This window comes from Alligator sinensis, unplaced genomic scaffold (assembly GCF_000455745.1).
Source record: "Alligator sinensis unplaced genomic scaffold, ASM45574v1 scaffold66_2, whole genome shotgun sequence".
Lineage (NCBI taxonomy): Eukaryota > Metazoa > Chordata > Crocodylia > Alligatoridae > Alligator > Alligator sinensis.
The window spans coordinates 177,584-195,626 of NW_005842489.1; the positions used below are offsets into that span (position 1 = coordinate 177,584).

Consider the following 18,043-nt stretch of genomic DNA (forward strand, 5'->3'; position numbering starts at 1 on the left):
GTGTGCTACGTGTGAGGAGCTTACGCTTATCTTTGACCAATTATATATAGTTTCCCCTAGCATTTTATTTCAGCTGACCAATTATCTGTAGTACACCACCAGCGTTTTGTTTCAAGGAATTTCTTGGCAGGGAAGTCTTTTAACCCTTAATATTCAAATGAAGATGATTTGAATGGTATCTCTTGCTCAGTGGCATGGGCACAAATTAATTGGGTTGTGACAGTCCAGAGCAAAAATGACCTGCAAACCTCAGCATCCATGGGAGCCTTGCTCATTTGGCTCTTCTGTTTCTCCCAGTGCTGTGGCCCCTGGGGCCTTTAGCAGTCATCAGTCACAAGTGACTGGCTCTTTCCGTCCCCATCCCCCCCAGGGGTGTGAGTAGTGCCTGTAACGCTGCGAGCAGGGCTAGCCCACAATTTTTTGGGGCCCCCTGCAAGAAATATTTTTGGGGCCCCCTGCCCCAAAGAAGCCTGCAGCAGTGATGGCAGAGGAAGCGGGGTGTGGTGAGCAGCTGAAGAAGCGGGTGGCAGCCGCATCAATGGCAGGGAGGGAGGGGGTGGTGAGTGGCCAGGAGCAGGCGGCCCCTTAGTTGTGAGGCCCCCTGCAGCCGCAGGTTTCGCAGGCTAGGACAGGTCGGCCTTGGCTGCGAGCCCTCCTGGTGTTGTTCAGTTCTAACATGAGCCCTGTTCTGTGCTGGCGCCAGGGCACAAGCCTTGTCCCTGCCCAAAGGGGGCAAGGCCAGGACTGCCCCCTGCAGTATTGCCAACTCATGGTTTTTGGCATTGTTATTAAAGTCTATGCTTCTGGAATGGAAAAACATAGCTCTGTCTTTTATATCTATTTTAATATTTTAAATAGATATAAAAGAAAGAGCTAAGTGTTTCACGTTCCTGAAGTGTAGACTTTAACAAAGCCAAAAATCATGAGAGTTGGCAATGCTACCCCTGCATCCTGTCTACACGGGGGTTAAGCTCCCTCTGGCCCTGCCCAAGTCAGAAGCACTACTGGATCAAAGGCAAAGAGCAAGCTGTGCAGCCCCTCCTGCCTCTTTAAGCACCCCTGAGGGGAGAGGCGGGGGGCAGACGTCAGAGAACCCGCGGGCTACGCTCTAGAGCTGCAATAGCAGTAACTCAGCAGTAGCCACGCCCATCCGCTGCCGCGTGACCTATCAGCTCCCGCCCCTGTGTCCGTACAACATGCTGGCGCGCACATCTTCCTCAAAGACAGAGACTACTTCCGGATTACCCCGGTCACTATTTCAGCGTTGACCTGTGCCCTTCTCTTTCTTCTTCCGCTTCCGGCAGCACCAGGTAGGGTTGCTGTTCGCGTTCGGCCCGTGGCGGGGTCTGCGGAAATCGGCATCCATCCGTGGGCTGGCGCGGGCGGGCGCCCCGGGGGGTGCGTGCGGAGCACGCACGGGGCTCCGGGGGGAGGGGCGGGCCCTTTAGTGCGGGCTCCCGGGCAGGGTGCTACGGGGGCGGCGCTGCAGCGCCTTGGCTCCGCTCCTGCTGAGCGACGAGGTGGGCCTGGGACCGCGTTGCCTGGGGTTGCTGGGGTTTGCTAGGGCCTGGCTGCCTGCTGTGGGAGGCGGTGCTGGGGGGGCAGGCGGGAAGCAGAGCCCTGGCGCCGGTGTTGCATGAAAGAGCAGCCCGACGCCGGGAGAAGCCCTGGCCTTGCGGGGAGATGTTTTGTAGTGGGCTCACCTGAGGTGCTATGTCAGTTCCTTCCCTATAAAAGTGTAGAAAAATGGACCTCACATGTAGCTTAATTTTTTTTTCTCCTGGCTAGGATAGTGTGTTGGTGGGGCTGTGACAGCTCCGTGTGTTTAAACGGTTGCGCACCCACAAAATGCAGCCTATTTCTCTGTATCGGTGTGTCGCGGTTGTCTGGGCAGGGGGGATATAATAGGATTTCCTAATGGAGGAAGTTGCTTTGGGGAGCTGTTTGTGTGGAGGAAACTTGTAGCTTAGGTTAATAACAGTTCTGGGCACTGTTACAGTGAATGTGGTTACAGGCAAGGAAAGTGTTCGAGAGTGATTTAGCGGAGGCAGTACTGACAGACTTCATTCAGGTGTTTTCTTTGTAGTTCTCCTTGAACAATAAGCATGTTTATTCTTCAGATGTTCATGTTGGTGTAGAGTTGGTAGTTCATATCTGTGCTGCATTTGCTGTTAAAATGCTGTCAGTTTTTTCGTAATGCTTTATAAATAAAAGGTCCTGTAAGTCTAATAATTTTTTTCCCTTTCCTCGTTTAGATATAAAAAATGGTTCAGCGCCTGACCTACCGCCGTAGGTTATCCTACAACACAGCCTCCAACAAGACCAGGCTGTAAGTAAGATCAAGTGTCTTTCTGGACAGTTCATTTGAGTTTTGGTCATTGCATACATTACATGTATTCTTGTTTTTTTCCCCCCAGGTCCCGAACACCAGGTAACAGGATTGTTTACCTTTACACCAAGAAAGTTGGCAAAGCACCCAAGTCTGCATGTGGTGTGTGCCCAGGAAGGCTTCGTGGTGTAAGTATTGCACTAATTTATACAAACTTTTTTTAGTACAAAAAACAAATAATGCTGATGACATGACCAGCCTGAGACTGATTTGAATTCCCCACTCTTTTTGCTTGCTGATGTATATACTTTTTGTTTTTGGTTAAATGCCTTGTTCACACTCAGTCTTTAAATTGAGACAGTACCTCTTATATCTGGGTGGGGGTGGGTTGATTGATGACACAAAAGTTTTCTAAAAACAAAATGATTTGATGGACAGTGATGCTATTTTTCTCCCTCCAATATTCGCAGGATCCCTGTTATTTGTGTCTTGTCTGAATCTCCTTAGTTAACAGGATGAGCAATTAGCAAATGCCTGTCAACTTACATAACCAAGGGATACTATAGATGATAATCACACAGATTCTTAATAAGAGTTATAACAGTTATATGAACAATATTAAAAATATACAAGTTAAAAGTGAATTTAATTTTTTGGGGGGTTACTTACAAAATTACTCGCTATGCTTTGTGGCATGTCGAATTGTGAAAGCAGGTTTAACTCTTAGTTTTTAAAGGATGTTGATCTCTAAAACTTGTTAAGTGGCTGTCATCCCCTCTGATTCCATCACTTCTGAATGATGACAGCATTGCTGATCAGTGTTTGAGTGACATGTCACATTCCCTTTCAAGGAAGCTTGTTTGGAAAAAGGATTTTGGTTTTCAATAATTGAATGTGCAAGATCATATCAAAAGGACACTACCCAAGTATGCAAAAAAAAATGTAAATTTCTTCAATTGTTTATTGTATTACTTTAGGTTATCAAAACTAGTATAAATGTGTTGGGTTTGTTTCCCTTGTGTTCTAAATGGAAGTGAAATTAGTAGAGGTACGTTGGTAAAAAGGAAAACTAACATTATTGGCTGTTGGCTTTTTTGGGTTGTGTAGCCAATAACATCACCAATAAGTATAATGTGTTGTCTGGCTGGGGCCCCTGGACATCGGGTACATGCGCATAACATCACGTATGCACATGGCCAGGAATGCAGCCAGACAGCACACCATGCAGGTAAGTGAGTAGAGGGGAAAGGGCCTGTGGTGGATGCAGATTGAGGCCCCCACAGCAAGGGAGGGAGTGGGACTGGAGATGCTACCTAGCCAGGGCAGTGCATGGGACCCATGGTGGGGAGCAGGACAGAGCCATGGGCAGCTGGTCCAGGGGAGCTGGTGGAGGGGGTGGCTCCCCGCTACTGCATCCACCCCCAAGATGGGGGGCATTTGCCCCCTCAGATTTGTGTGCAGGGCTAATGTGGGCTTGGGGCTCTCCACCCTGCTGCCTTTGCCTCAGGAGCCATGTGCTGGCCACGTGCCCTCTGCCCACTAAGTAGCAGTGCAGGGCAGCAAGTTATGCCTCCTGCTGCCGGGCAGGCTGGGGACAGGCAGCCAGTGTGTTGCTCCTAGGGCAAAGGCACCAGAGCGGGGAGCCCTGAGCCTGCAGTAGGCAACCTACCTCTGCCCCACTTCGCTCCTGAAGCGTGCCCCGATGCTGAAAAATGGTGGTAGCAGGGCTTGAACTAAAGCTCATTTGATGAGCTTTAGTTCAAGTGCTTCTGCTGCCATCTTTAAGTGCAGGCATGCTGATCCCCTGGATGAGCCTCCTGTGGCTGAGTCCTGCTCCCTGCCCTGGGGTCCTGTTCACCACTCCGGCTGGGCAGCACCTTCAGCCCAAGCACTATGCCCTCTTTCACCATGGGGACCTCAATCTGTCCACGCCCCTTCCTCCCCTCCTTACCCGCAGGGAGCTGCTCTCTACACTACCCAGCTATGTTCCTGTAAATCCGTTATTAAATCGGTATCGGCTGATATTCTTGGTGAATAATCGGCTATTAGTATTGGTCAAGAAAATCTTTATTGGTGCACCCGTAAAAATCAGGAATGGCTTGTCTTTTCATTCAATACCTGTAATGTTTTTCTTTTTGTTTGTTTGTTTGTTTTTATAGACAAGCAATGAACTGATCTAATTGTTCACATGTTGTCCTATAAAGGCCCATATAGTTGTATAGGCCTGTGTGAACAGGGACGTATTTGACTCAGCCGATTCGGAAAACAGTGATTTGATTTGGATCGCCGTCCTGAATTGATTTGGCTGAATTGGCTTTGGAAGATTCAGCGCTGATTCGGTGGTTCAGATCGGCCAGGGAAAGGCAGGCACAGCCGGGCAGCTGCAGATTCTCCCACGGCTCCTCGGGCTTTGACTGCCTCTCCCTGGGTGGGGTGGGGAGCCACAGAAGAAGCCCCATGGCTGCCCTGCCCGGCCCTATCCCTCACCCAGCCCAGTCCCGGAGCTTAAAAAAAAAACCAACCCTGCACTCACTGGGTGTAGCAGCGGTGATTGGGGCCTCTGTGCAGGGGGGCGGGCCCGGAGGCCAGTCAGAGGGCGGGGGGGGGAGGGGAGGTGTTCCCCAGGGGCCAGTCAAAGCGCACAAAAGTGAAACGGGAAGTCCTGCTGGCACTTCCGGTTTTGCCGCCACAACCCAAGTCCCACCTAGAGGACCTTTGCATCCCACTGGTTAAGAAACCCTGTTTTATTAGACCCAACTGAGTAGTTGGAAAAAAAGTTCTTGGCAAGCCTTCAGGCGCAGTCACCCTTCTTCAGGCATAGGAATCTCTGCTCTTCTGAGACTCAAAGATTCTTTCTCAGAACAGCAGAGACTCCGTATACCTGAAGAAGGGTGACTTCTTAGCAAGCTTTCGGGTGCATGTTTTTCCAAGTACTCAGTTGGTCTAATAAAAAATACCACATCTACTTAAAGATCTTTGCCTGCCAATACCCACATTTACAATTCAAAGTGGTCCTCACCTCCATTCAAATTGTTTCACGGGTCTTGAAATGAAATAAAGTTGAAAACCACTGCTATAAACAATTTAACTGTAGCTTGTAAAAGCCTATCTTGAAAATTTGGGTGCAATAACATTTTTAAAAATTAAATATTTGTGATGCACACAAATGTTCCATGTGAGTTTATCATAGCCAATAAGTAAAATAAGCACAGGATTATAAATTGCTCTGTATAATATTTCAATCTTCTCATATAGGTTCGTGCTGTACGTCCTAAAGTCCTTATGAGACTGTCCAAAACAAAGAAGCACGTTAGCAGGGCTTATGGTGGTTCCATGTGTGCTAAATGTGTCCGTGACAGGTAAACTTTAATTACATTATGTAACCCCCTAAATATTGCAAATTTCTTTTCAATCAGCTTGTCATCCAAAAATATGGTACGGCTAAAAGTTTGTCACGCCTGGGTGCCGTAACATTTTCTGCAACAGCTCTTGTTTTTCTTCCTGAAATGGGTACGTAGTGGTGCTGTGAAATTCAGCAGTGATGTAATGCTGGTGCAGTGTATGGAAAAATCTTGTCTCGGAGCCCAGTTAAACGCTTCTAGAACGTTGTAAATGTTTTAGAGTTGATGGTTATAGCTGTGTTGGTCTAAGGACATAGGCAGACAAGGTTCTTTGGGTAGATGTGAGATGTTTTATTAGACCAACCAAATAGTTGAAAAAAAAGTTGGGTTTTTTTCATCTTAAATGTTTTAAGGTTTTTTTATTGTAGCTTTATTACAAACACAGTTTAATGTTATAGGACAGTAACTTTATTTTAAGGAAAATATCAGTGCTGAAAGTGCCCATCCCTTTAAAAATGTCACTGGGTAGACCATCTATAGGTCACACTTCCCCCCACCACTCCTGCCCTTACTCTACACACAGGAAATATTTGCTGTTACAGCTAAATTATGTAATAATTCTGTGTTTTCCTGTGTGATCAGTGCCTGAAAGAATAAGAGTCTTGCTTGTAATTGGAAGTGCACTTTAATTTAAATATGAAACTTTGGAAATTTAATATGGAAAAGTGGAGTCTAGTTACAGTTGTCCAAACACGAAAGTAGGTTTTCTGCAATTAAGACTTGTCACTGTTTTAATTTACCCACGAAGGGAAAGCTAGTAATGAGCTGAATTGTTTCGCTCTTCGTTAAGTAGGGAAGGAACAATATAAAATTGATACGTTGTTATCAAGAAGCTAAACAGTTCTCTGAGGCAGTCAGATGGTCTGAAGGAGAAGAGATCTTGATTGGTAGGGTTGTGTGAAATTTCTCCTGCAGTTTCTTTTTGTCACTGTTTTGACTCATTTCGAGCTTGAAACAGCAAAATCGAAACGAAGCAGAGTTTCAAAACAGCCTTGAAATTAAATGAGGCAAGTCGAAACGTTTCAAAGCTCAAGCTGAGCTTGCTTGCAGGGAAACAGAAACTAAAGTAAGGAGTGGGGGAAGGACTGCTCTCATTATTGACTGTGTAGCTGGCCAGTGACTGTCATCCTTTCCTGAGGTCCCTTCCTATCCCAGTGCTCTGGGGGAAGGATGGAAAAACTGCATAAAAGGCAGCATTGTTTGAACTGCCCTGCTTCCTGCCTTGGTATCAAGTTGAGTGAGGGTGCACCTTAGCGCGCACACAGTGTCACCTATCCATCTCACGAGTTTTGCCTGTCAGCAGCCAAAGGTGCAGGGCCCCAGAACCCCCTGCACCCATCTTGAAAGCTGGCAGGCGTTGTGGCCTCAGCAGGGCCTAGCAAGCCTGCAGCTTTGACCCTGCTGCACCTTAACGCACAGTGTCACCCATGTCACAAGTTTTGCTCGTCTGGAGCTTGAGGTGCAGTTTCCCCCAAACGCCTGCACCTATCTCCTTGAAACTTGGCAGGCTTTGTTGCCTCAGCAGGGGTACCACCTCTGCAGTTTTGACCCTGCTGTGGCTTAACATATACACGTGACATGAATTTTTTGCTTTTAGGAATTTGAGGTGCAATTTCCCTGAAACCCCTGTACCTATCTTCTTGAAACTTGGCAGGCTTCATGTCCTCAGAAGGGGCTGCCATTCCTTGAAGTATCATCCAAATCAGGCCAGAAATGACAAAGTTATAGGCTGTTTTGAGCTTCCCCATTATAGCCTGTGGGCAAAAAAATGAAACAGTTAAAACAGCAAAACTCTTTCAATGAAATGAAACGAAACAGCAGTATCAAAATGAAACGCTGTTCTGTCGAAACGCAAGTTGAAATGGAACAGTGCTGTTTCGCGCAGCCCTGTTGATTGGGGTAGGGGCAAGGGTCCTGTTCTTGGAAATGGAAGGCGTCACTGACAGAGTTTTTGGTACAAGACTGTGCATGCATGCGTGCGTGTGCACACATGCTACCTATACAAATAGAAATAGAACGAATATACATGGATTTGAGTCAAATTTGATATAATCAGTAGCATTTGCACACTCCTTAACTAATTCAACATGCAGAGACTTGTTACTATGCTCTCATGTATCTACTTTTGTACTTAATTTTTAACTTGACATTTTTATTGAACGTTTGTGCTTGGGTGTGAGCTTGAACAACAAACAATCTGCTTGGTGGGACTTAAAGAATTTAATGTTTTTAGACACCTCCACATAGTAATGCCATACAGAAATAACCAAGTTTTAAATATGATTGTGGCTTAGTATTTTTCTTAACAGAGGAAAATATTTGCATCATGGAAGAGAAGCTAGCTAAAATTACTAATACTTTTCTTCCCATTCTGCTGAAAAAAATCTTACAATTAACTTCTGACCGTAAATCTGTATTTCAGTATATAACATGAGTTTCCCACTAAATTGAACAGTTGATATAGAAAGATTAAGCTAGATATGAGGTCTCATTTTTTTAACATTTTTATAGCAAAGGCGCACTGTCTGCTTTCCTATTAATGAAGGCTTTTTTTTCCCCTCCCTAGAATCAAACGAGCTTTTCTTATTGAGGAACAGAAGATCGTTGTGAAAGTGTTGAAGGCACAAGCACAGAGCCAGAAATCTAAGTGAATCTATTTGTACTGTCTACCTAATAAATGAGAATTCAACTTTTCTTGTGTCCTCTCTTACTTTATACATTCGTCAAAGCTGGAAGTATCTTTACCTCAAAATTTTCTAAATGAAAAAACAGCTTGTTAAGTCAGTCCTCAGTCACAAGTCTTTTCCAGTCTTCACAACAGTTGCTGCAACGTGAAAGTTGTTAAAGGCCTCTGCATGGATCAGGATCGTGCAGCTTTAATCCTGCCCCCACATATGCTCTCCCTCTGCATAGGAAAAGAAATAAGGTTGGGCTTAGTCTTGTTCAGATGGGTTGCCAGGGTAGTAATGAGTGAATCAACTTTAAAGCTGTACTTCAAATCTGAAAATAGCTCAGACAAAAAGTAGTCTTGCTAAGCAGGGCTCTTGGCTTTGTCCCACTGAACTAAAGGGATGGGTGTTACATTTTTGTAACTCTGGAAGAACCTGAAGCAGCAGCTGCATGTTAAGTGACTAGAAGTTACAGAACAACAGAAGAATCCTCCCTAAGAGGAAAAAAATAAGAACACTGAAGGAAGATTATGCCTAAAAGGAGAGCACAAGGTGTTGAGCAGAGATGGAATATTTATTTTCTGGATTCTTTGAGGATTACATGACCTTTTTAAGATGGGGGCAGTTCTAGGCAAATAAGGAAACACAACCAATAGACCAGGGATTTAAGGACAAAATGTAGGATAGGTTCTTCCAGAGTTACCCATGGTTGAATGGGGATTTTCAGGATTTCAGTTTTGGATTTATGTGGAATTGTGACGCTCGTGTCGGACGCCAGATGCGAAGGTCTCTTGGATCTGGACTTTTCCTTCTAGCTCCAGTTTATCCATCAGTGAAGTCTATGGAGAAAAAGATAAGAGTTTTTTTTTTTTTTTTTCCCTCTTCCTAGTTCTGTTATGTAAAGATCATTAGCCATGTAGCTGGCATAAATAATTTGCAAGTGCCTTACAAGAATGGTAAGAATTATCCCCATTTTAAAGAGTTTTGTTTCCCTGCTTTTTAGAAATCAGTTCTGTCTAAAATGGACTATGACAACAGGTCAAAAGGAAACATGCTCAGCTAAAGGCAACCATTTTATTTTCTTTTTTCAAAGCATAAAAAGCCCTTTATAGATACCTAACTGGAGAAATAAGATTATGTGTATATTTTTTAAATTTAAAAATGGCTGAAACATCTATTTTGAAGGGGTTCTTTATCTTTTGTGGGTGTTTCTTGATCACTCTGTCTTGGTCACTTTTTCACAGAGAAACAAAGTTAAAATTGTAATACCACTTGAGTAGCCTGAATATTAGTGAAGTGAAACTACCTATTGAGGGAATGTTTTTTTCCAAAGCTCCAGGGCAATGGGAAACAGTACATAATAAAACTGAAACTGAATAAACATACTCTGACTTGGAATACAGAGAAATGACTCTAATAGGGCTTAGCTTGGGATATGATGAATATATTAGTCTAGTAAACTCGAAAGATATCCTTGGACTGTGGTGTGAGCTAAACTGTCTGAAATGCCAAAGTATTATACTAAAATAAACTTGCAAGGTTGAATTTTGTATTCAGTATTTTGCTGTATTAAGGTAGCTTTTCAGTGGGCTGGAAAAACTGATTTAAGATTAAAATGGAAAGGGCAGGTGTGTTGTAATCTGCCCCATAGGTACTTTCAATTTGACATGATTCAACAGTCATTATTATATTAAAATATATTAGAGTCTTCCTTCAGAGCTTTCCAAAGGGAGGGGAAGATGATGTGAGGGATGGAAGGTTAATGTTTATAATCCTCCATTTTGGTTTGTGTAACACTTTCCACTTTAATCCTAAAATAGCAAGCTAAACAAGCAGGAGGCAAAAGAGAAAAAACAACTAATTACATAAATGACATCTGAATGAACAACAAAAACTAATGAAATTCTGAATTTCATTATGATGGCTCTGCTACTAGCAAAACTAAAAAAGCAGTCATTAGGCAAGTGTCAGGCTTTTTGTTCTTTTTTGGCATTTTCAAAAGTAAGTCTCAAAGCAGACAGCTACAATTTAAATTTTGAGATGGTATAGAAGTCTGATGGGCTTATTAACTGTCTATGTCTTCAGTTACTGGTTTCAATTATTTGGAGAGACAAGGTATTTTTGCTCAGAAAGCAAGCCTATTAAACACTGTAAGCAGTTGACAGTCTTAGGTTTCACTGTTTCAATTTTGGAGTCAAATGATGACTGTTGAAAGGTGTCAACCTCCTTCAGGAAGCACTCTACAGATGCATTGGAAGATAGGATCCCAGCCCTGTTCTTGGGGGCTAATCCTCTTATCCATCAGAATTTTGATACTGCCTGGCAGGAATAACAACAGATTTTAACTTGCATGTTACTGAATAATGATACTAGTGGAAGTTAGGGGGATGCTGGTTGTGGAAATATCATGCAACTGACAGAAGCTGCTTTCTCACACATCTTTTTGCTTTAAAATCCAAGAGATACAGCCCCAGTAAGGAATTTGTCTTTGTATTCATTTCCCCTAGAAACTAATGCAAATGCATCTCAAGGGAACAGATAAATTATTTGTATTGTGTTGCTAATTGAAGGAGTGATAATGAACCAGAAGCAACACTGGTTTCAATTTCACAGTTTTAAGTGGGTCTGTTTTTCTTCAGTAAGTCTCAACTGGTGTGCTACCACCAGGTCCTTCTATGGGTGTCATAGTGCCTGGCCCAGGAAGTAGAGGTAAATAATAGTTCCTCCCACCGGGCACCCAGCATCTTGCAAGCAAGCAGTGCCCAAGGTTGCTCCCTGCCCCCCAGCAGACCCCACAGTCCCAGCAGTGAGCTCTGCCATGCAAGCACACAGTTGGATATGGAGCTGTGGGTCATTTTTCAGCCTGGCTTGTTTCCCAACCTGTCTCTCCCCTGCTTCTGGGACCACAATGTGGACCCACCGGTGCATGTAGCTCCAGTCACTGGAGGAACACCTACGCAGTGAGGGCTGAGCTTGCTCCTGCAGGTAGAGACCAGGAAAGGATCAGATGCTGGAAAAGCAAGGCACAAGTGGCATGAAGTCCTGTCCCTGTCACCAACTAGATTGTAACTTGGTGGTTCTCAACCATGTGCTGCTAAATTCCAAAAAATTATGGAGGGGTACCCCAAGGCTAAAAACCTTAAGAACCACTGCCTTAAACAGTGTTTTTTTCCTTTCCTCCTATTTTTTTTTTTCAAAGAAAAGTCAAATCAAGTGTATCAAGGTCCATTTGACTGGTTCTGGACAGAAGTAGGTCAAGCCTCTAAATTTGCTGATGGGTTCCTACATCACATTCTTCCAATGATGCCATCAACTGCCTCTTGACTGATCCCACTGGAAGGTCTTCCTGTTTTCTTCTGTGTGGCCCTTATTCATAAAATGCCCTGTCTTAATCATATAAATTTATTCTGCTGAAAATGGCTAAGCTTCAGTGAGCTGGTACGCTGCTGGTGGTGCTCTACAAATAGTACTAATCATAGGCAGGTTGAAGTCTCCTCCTTAACCCCAATGGCACTGTGAGCTTTGTTTCAACATTGGTGGGGCAAGTACCAACTACTACCAAGTGAAATACTTGTTCTATTTCCTTGTCGTCAACAAACACTGCTACCAATTTGATTTTTCCCCTAATTCAAGCATTTGTCTTCTAACAGCTGGTATGAATCCAATACATCCATTTTACATAAGACATGAAAAAGCACTGAGTTACAGTTAGAAGTAAATATTTATATATTATCACCTAGATTGCATTGAGCTAGAGCTGTGCAAACTAAGAAAAGAGATGGAAAACAACTTTAAAAAATTTAGCTCAGGTTTATTGATCTCTAATTAATTTAGAAGTGGAAGACGAGTTTCTCTCAAGTTCTTTGAAGAAGCTTATTCCCTCTCATGCAGAAATGTTTTTCAGGATGTGGCTATTATCCAACCCTCCAGTGACTCTTTTGTTGACCTGAATCCACCTTTTCCTTTTCTAGTTCTTAGTATTTTCTCTCTCTTCGGGTCTGCATCTTCCTTTTTTGATCAAGTAGCATGACAGTCCCCTGGAGCATCATCCAGAATGTTAAAGGTTTTCCATTTTGTCAACATTAAGCTGTAGTGGGTCATAACTACAATTAAAGAACACTCCTGCCACGCTGTGGCTGTATCAGTCAGCTACAGGCTAACTGCTACATTTATCACTATAAAATAATATTTAAGTTTGATCAGTGATTAAACAAAAACACTTTCAAATACAACAGGATTAAGTGCGCATCTAGTTTTAAAAGCCAAGATGGACTAAATAAAAATGAATACTAGAAAGGAAAACATGCTGAGAGAAAAACAGGCAGAAATTGAGTGAAAACAAAACAAGTGAGATGTTAGCTATACTAGGACATACGTTCATACAGATCCATTGAAAAGAAAAGCTTCAACTAAAAAGACTGGAAGCTACATACATACATGGAGATGTTATCATCTAGTTAAACTGATGATATATGGATTTCATTCTGAATGCTATGGAGTCAGAAGTTTCTGTAGTCTTTTGAATAGTTTTATATGTGGTTTTGTTCTACACTATTTGCAACACACAACAATGCTTTGCATTATTTCTGTTTAACTTTATGGACTGTATTACTGCTATCAGTTTCATTTGGCTGTGCTAAAACAAGTTACACTGCATTTATCAGGACAGTTGATAAACAATAATTTGAGTGTAATAAGAATTGGTTGCTACATGACATGTGTGATAGGGGTCATCTCCAGGGCCCGCCCACCTGCCTAGGGTAGTCCACCCACTGTGCTTTGATGTATTAAAACTGGATGGAAAGGTACGGGAGGCTGCCCATTTAATGCCCTGATGCCAAAGGCATAATACACTGCTCCAACCTCCCCTCTACTGTGTTCCATGCCTTGCAGATGGCATCCAAAAATCACTTCCACTATAACTCCCCTGGCCCCATTGATGGGGCACACTCTGCCTCTGGCCCAAACTTGGCCACAGGTGTCCTTAGACATGCCCCTCACTGGGGCCTCTGGGCTTTATGCTCCTTGGGCCTCGGGTGTCTGTTGACATGGTTGGACCTCACTCTCAGCCTATGGCCCACTCAGGCCTCAGGTGACTGTCAACATGTCTGGACCCTGGGCCCTGTGCTTTTCTGTCAGGGTGTGCTCCCCTAGCCTTTCCCCTCTCCACCGGGTCACCAGCAAGGCAGTGGGGGCTGAGGCTTTCCAGCACCCAATAGTTTTAGGTGTGGTATTTTCTGGACACTGCCCTGTCCCAGGCAGTCCCACCACACCATCCAACCCCAGAAGGGTGTAGTTTTAGGTCATTCCCCAGGACCACTGCAGGCCTACCTGCCCTGGTCTTTCATTCCCTCATTGGGCTCCTACATGTTCTCCCTGGGCTACGCACTCCTGGGCACTCTGTTGCAGCCTCCATCTCATCACATGTCCTCAGTCACTGACCCCATCTCTCCCAGGCCCCTTGTAGGATGTCTCCCATCAGGAGGCTGAGCTTCAGCCTCCATCATACCAGTATGTTGGCCAGCTGACACCTAGCCTCTTTTTGGCAACGATGTCTCCCCCATCAAAGGGACCTTCAGCCTCTTTTAGGCTCTGGCCCCACCTCCAGGCTAGTCAGGGTGCCAATAGCTCTCTGCGGCCCTGGCCTGCCTGTCATGGTGGGCTTACTTGCCCTTTGGGCTTTCAGCCCTGGCTCCCTTGCTTTGACCAGTCAAGATTCCCTGGCATCAGTGTAGCAGCAGCTGACCTCCCTACTCAGTAGGAGTCCCCCCATACATCTCATACCAGGCTTGCCTAGAGCCCCCAGGAGCTTATACCCTGTAGCCCTTTACTTCATTGGGCTCATCTAAGCCCTGGCCCAAGTCACCACTAGTTCTATTCAAAGGCTGGCCTAGCCCCTCAGTAGGTCCACACTCTCTAAGCCCCCTTCCTAGGTTGGTCTAGCTCTTGCTTAGGCCCATAGCCATTTCCTCAGGGTTTAGGACCCCTTTGAGTCCCTAGGAATCTCCTCCATCCCCATAGTTCCAACCCTGATCTCCAGTATGTTCCTGAGAGCGGAAGAGCTCCAACTGGGCAATACTACTTCAGCAGCAACATCCCTCCAACAACTGCTAGCTCTGCTCCTCAGGGCCTGCTCTTATGCTGAAGCTGCTCAGCCCTGCTCCAATCAGGTGACCTCCTGGCTGTCATATGACCACCTGATAGGCTCTGCAGTCACCTGCAGGCTGCCTTGCAGCCTGCTTCAGCCCTTAAAGTGGCAAGCACCCAAAAGGTACTCCACCACAGGTCTAATTCTAGCTCTAGCAGATTCTCTTTTACTGTTATTTTGGCTGAAGATGAATAACTTGTGACAATTATTAAATACACAGAAGAAGAAGAATCTTTTCATTCTACATGGTATTGTTTTTGATAATACTCAACCAGGGTGCCACAGGATCCTTTCAAGAGTGATGTGGGGTGCCATGCAATATTAGCAATATTAAGTGGGCAAACATGATTCGCAAGATAACCTAGAGAGTTCAAACAGAAACCCACAGTGTTAAAGGAAGGGCAGTTGTTTGGGTAGATGTGATATCTTTTATAAGACCAACTGAGTAGCTGGAACAAAGTTCTTCGCAAGTTTTGGGGCACAAACACCCTTCTTCAGGCATAGAGAGACTCTGCTGGTGTTCTCAGATCTCCGAGGTAGGCAAGAAGCTAAAAAGGTGTGACAGGTCAGTGAAAATCTAAATAGGTGGAAGTTTGGAAAACAATGGGTAGAGAAAGGAGGGGAGAGGAGGAACAAGGGGGAAATAAGGGCAAAGGAATACAAAAGGTAAGCATGAGAGACTGCTGTAGTAATGAGTTCTCCAAGGTAGAAAATAGGCAGTCTGTGAAAAAGTAAATACGTGGAAGTTAGGAAGACAATGGGTAGAGAAGGAAGGGAGGGGTAAAGGGTAGGGGATGTGTAAATGGTAAGTTCAGGCAGGTACCTGGTTAATCAGATGTTGGGCAGGTTATACAACAGCTACAACCAACAACCCTGCCATGGTGTTAAAAACATTCTGACCTGGTGTGGTCTTTGAGTCCTTTGCAACAGAAAAAATTGCTGTTATTTTTCTGTAGTCAAAAAACAAGTGAAAACTAAGAGATGGCCTTCTCTGACGGAGGCCAAATAAGGTTGAGAAGCACTCATCTAGACCAGTGGTGCTCGCACTTTTGGCCCCTGGGCCAGATGAATGGTGATGAATCCATGGGCTGGATTGAGACCCGTGCTGCTCCCACACACTAGCAGGTGTGTACCCGCTACGTGTAGCTCCTGCTGTATGTGTCTCCAGGCTGTATGTCTGTGCCCCAGCTGCATGTACCTGTGTGACCATTGCCAAGCTAGTGTGTGTGTGTGTGTGTGTTCATCTGTCCCCAGGCTGTGTGCGCATGTCCATCCCCAGACTATGTGTGCGTCCGTACGCCCATCTGTCCCGCCTGATACGTGTGTGTTCGCCCCCAACTGCTCTGGGGCAGGTCCGAGCCGCAGTCCCACACCTGGCGCCACGCCTGCGCACAGGGAATTGCCCCGCCCCGTGGGCGTGGTATCTATAGGCCGGCCACGTCAGTAAAACCTGAGACCGCCCGGCCCACGGCCAACCCCTCCCTGTATATTCACCCGCCAGGACCCGCCCCCCCAGCTGGCTTCCGCTTCCGCCTTCGTGTTGGAGGTGGGACGGAGGCCGCGGCGGGTCAGTCGGGGGTCGGAGCTCTCCGCTGGCAGCATGGAGGCGCTGTACCGGGTGCCGTTCGCGGTGCTCGAGTGCCCCAACGTCAAGCTGAAGCGGCCGAGCTGGGTGCATATGCCCTCGGCCATGACCGTGTATGCCCTGGTAGTGGTATCCTACTTCCTCATCACCGGAGGTAACAGCTGGGGGGTGGGGGGAGCTGTTGGGTCACGTGACCGGTCCGCGGCCGTTGCTCCCAGTGCACGGGCGGCTCGCGGAGGGGGCGTGGCCACGGGGGAGCTGCTACGTGTCGCTTCCACCCGCTCGCTGCCTGTTGCAGCCCCTTGCCGCCCCCCCCTTCCCCCCCAAATCTCCAGTGCCGGGTGCAAAGCAGAGATTCTCAACTGGGGAAGGGGAAGGAGCTGCTACACGTTGCTTTTTCCCATTGGCTGTCAAGTCTACTGGCCCCACCCGCTGCAGCTAGTGATGCAGTCCCCAGTGCCCGTGCAGAGCAGTGATTCTCAGCTGGGGGAAGCAAGTCCACAAAGGGGAGCTTTGGAAGGCACAGGCCTGTCCTGTCCTGCAGGGGGGTGGTGGGCCCGTGTGTGTTCAGAAGCTCTCGGCCTCCCTGGTTAAGGGCCAGGCATTGGGGTGGGTTACTTGGAGCCTGAGGCTGGTTATGGATGTGGAAAAAGCAAAACCAGTGCTTTCCTTTCCGCTCCATCCCCCCAGCAGGGGCAGCACCTTAATTGGGCCCGGTTTGCCCACATCTGTACAGATCAGGCACTTCAGCAGGGCTTTGGTGCTTTTATCTAATAGCTGATTGGATCCGTTTTAGATAAATACACTAAAAAGCCCAGCTGAGCGCCTGATCTGTACAGATGCTATGGAGCTGGGTCGAACTAACATGCTGCTGCTTCTGGTAAAGCGCTGGCTTGTTCTGTGGGTATAGGCTGTAGCTGTGTTGGTCTACGGACATAGGCAGACAAGGTTCTTTGGGTAAATCGGATATCTTTTATTAGACAAACTCAAACAGTTGGAAAAAAATTCTTTGCAAGCTATCATGCTGTGGAAGCATCTGCATCTAGTCTGTTTTTTGGCGGGGGGGGGGGGGGGGGGGGGTTGTTTCTTTTTCACATCTGTCAGTGCTCCTGGAGAAGTCAGGGTGGAAGGGACCTCTTGAGATCATCTAGTCCAGCCTCCTGCCTCAGGCAGGATTCAAACCATCCCATAAAACTATCATCTAATTCAGGGGTGTCCAACCTTTTTGAATGTAGGGCCTGATCGTACTTTTTATCACCCAGTGGGCTGGCGAGCCATATTCATAGACCTCACAGGAAGCAGTATCACGTCAGGAAGTGATGTCACGTGACCTTTGATGCCAGTGAAATTGCAGGAAGTGACAATGAAGTGGGTCTAACCAGTTCAGAACTCTCCTTTGATAGCATCTGCCTCTGCCACTGTTCGGGACAGGATACTGAGCTAGATGGACCGTTGGGTTGACCAAGCATGGCACTTTTTATGCTCTTATGTTCTTTGGCTGAGCTTCCAAACTATGGCTGAGATTTGCAAAAAGGGGTAGATAGGCATGTTACAAAGCTGTCATAAAAGATTTGGAGCCTTCAGCTTCCATTAAAATGAATGGGATTTAGGCCTTTGTACTCTGCTTTGAAAATCTCAGGGCAAGGTGCCAACCAAATAAGTCAAAATATATTTTGCACTTTTATGCAGCACATCTGTGTGGGGCTCTCCAAGCGTTTTACAAACATTAAATGAACCTCAGGATATCCCTGCTTTTCAGAAGAAATGTGTTGGTGAGGACATTCTGGGAACATCTCTCTCTTTGTGTGTGATCTGCTTCTGCTGTCCTTGGACCACCCTAGAAGGGCCCTCACTGCCTCATTTCCAGTTCAGAGAAGGTAAAGTGTAAGTGGGTAGGAAGGGCTTATTTTT

The 18,043-nt window shown here is 45.8% G+C and overlaps 2 protein-coding genes across 2 annotated transcripts in view; both read left to right on the forward strand.

Moving 5' to 3' along the window:
- The first annotated feature begins 1,245 nt into the window (after positions 1-1,245).
- RPL34 (ribosomal protein L34) lies at positions 1,246-8,423 on the forward strand. Its single transcript, XM_006031250.3, has 5 exons — positions 1,246-1,310; positions 2,256-2,329; positions 2,418-2,517; positions 5,585-5,688; positions 8,297-8,423. Exons 2-5 carry the CDS (start codon positions 2,265-2,267, stop codon positions 8,379-8,381), a joined length of 354 nt encoding a protein of 117 aa, XP_006031312.1. The 5' UTR covers positions 1,246-1,310; positions 2,256-2,264; the 3' UTR covers positions 8,382-8,423.
- A 7,646-nt stretch (positions 8,424-16,069) lies between these two features.
- The window catches only part of OSTC (oligosaccharyltransferase complex non-catalytic subunit), a 24,802-nt gene continuing 22,828 nt past the window's right edge, over positions 16,070-18,043 (forward strand). The window contains exon 1 of the mRNA XM_006031252.2: positions 16,070-16,286. Within this exon, the coding sequence (XP_006031314.1) occupies positions 16,148-16,286 (139 nt within the window). The 5' untranslated portion in view covers positions 16,070-16,147. The remainder of the gene's footprint in view (positions 16,287-18,043) is intronic.

Bases quoted from the DNA above. Each gene is read 5' to 3' on its own strand.
- RPL34 (XM_006031250.3), top strand. From the start codon at position 2,265: ATGGTTCAGCGCCTGACCTACCGCCGTAGGTTATCCTACAACACAGCC. The intron at 2,518-5,584 runs GTAAGTATTGCA...CTTCTCATATAG, and splicing joins GCCCAGGAAGGCTTCGTGGT to GTTCGTGCTGTACGTCCTAA. The intron at 5,689-8,296 runs GTAAACTTTAAT...TCCCCTCCCTAG, and splicing joins GCTAAATGTGTCCGTGACAG to AATCAAACGAGCTTTTCTTA.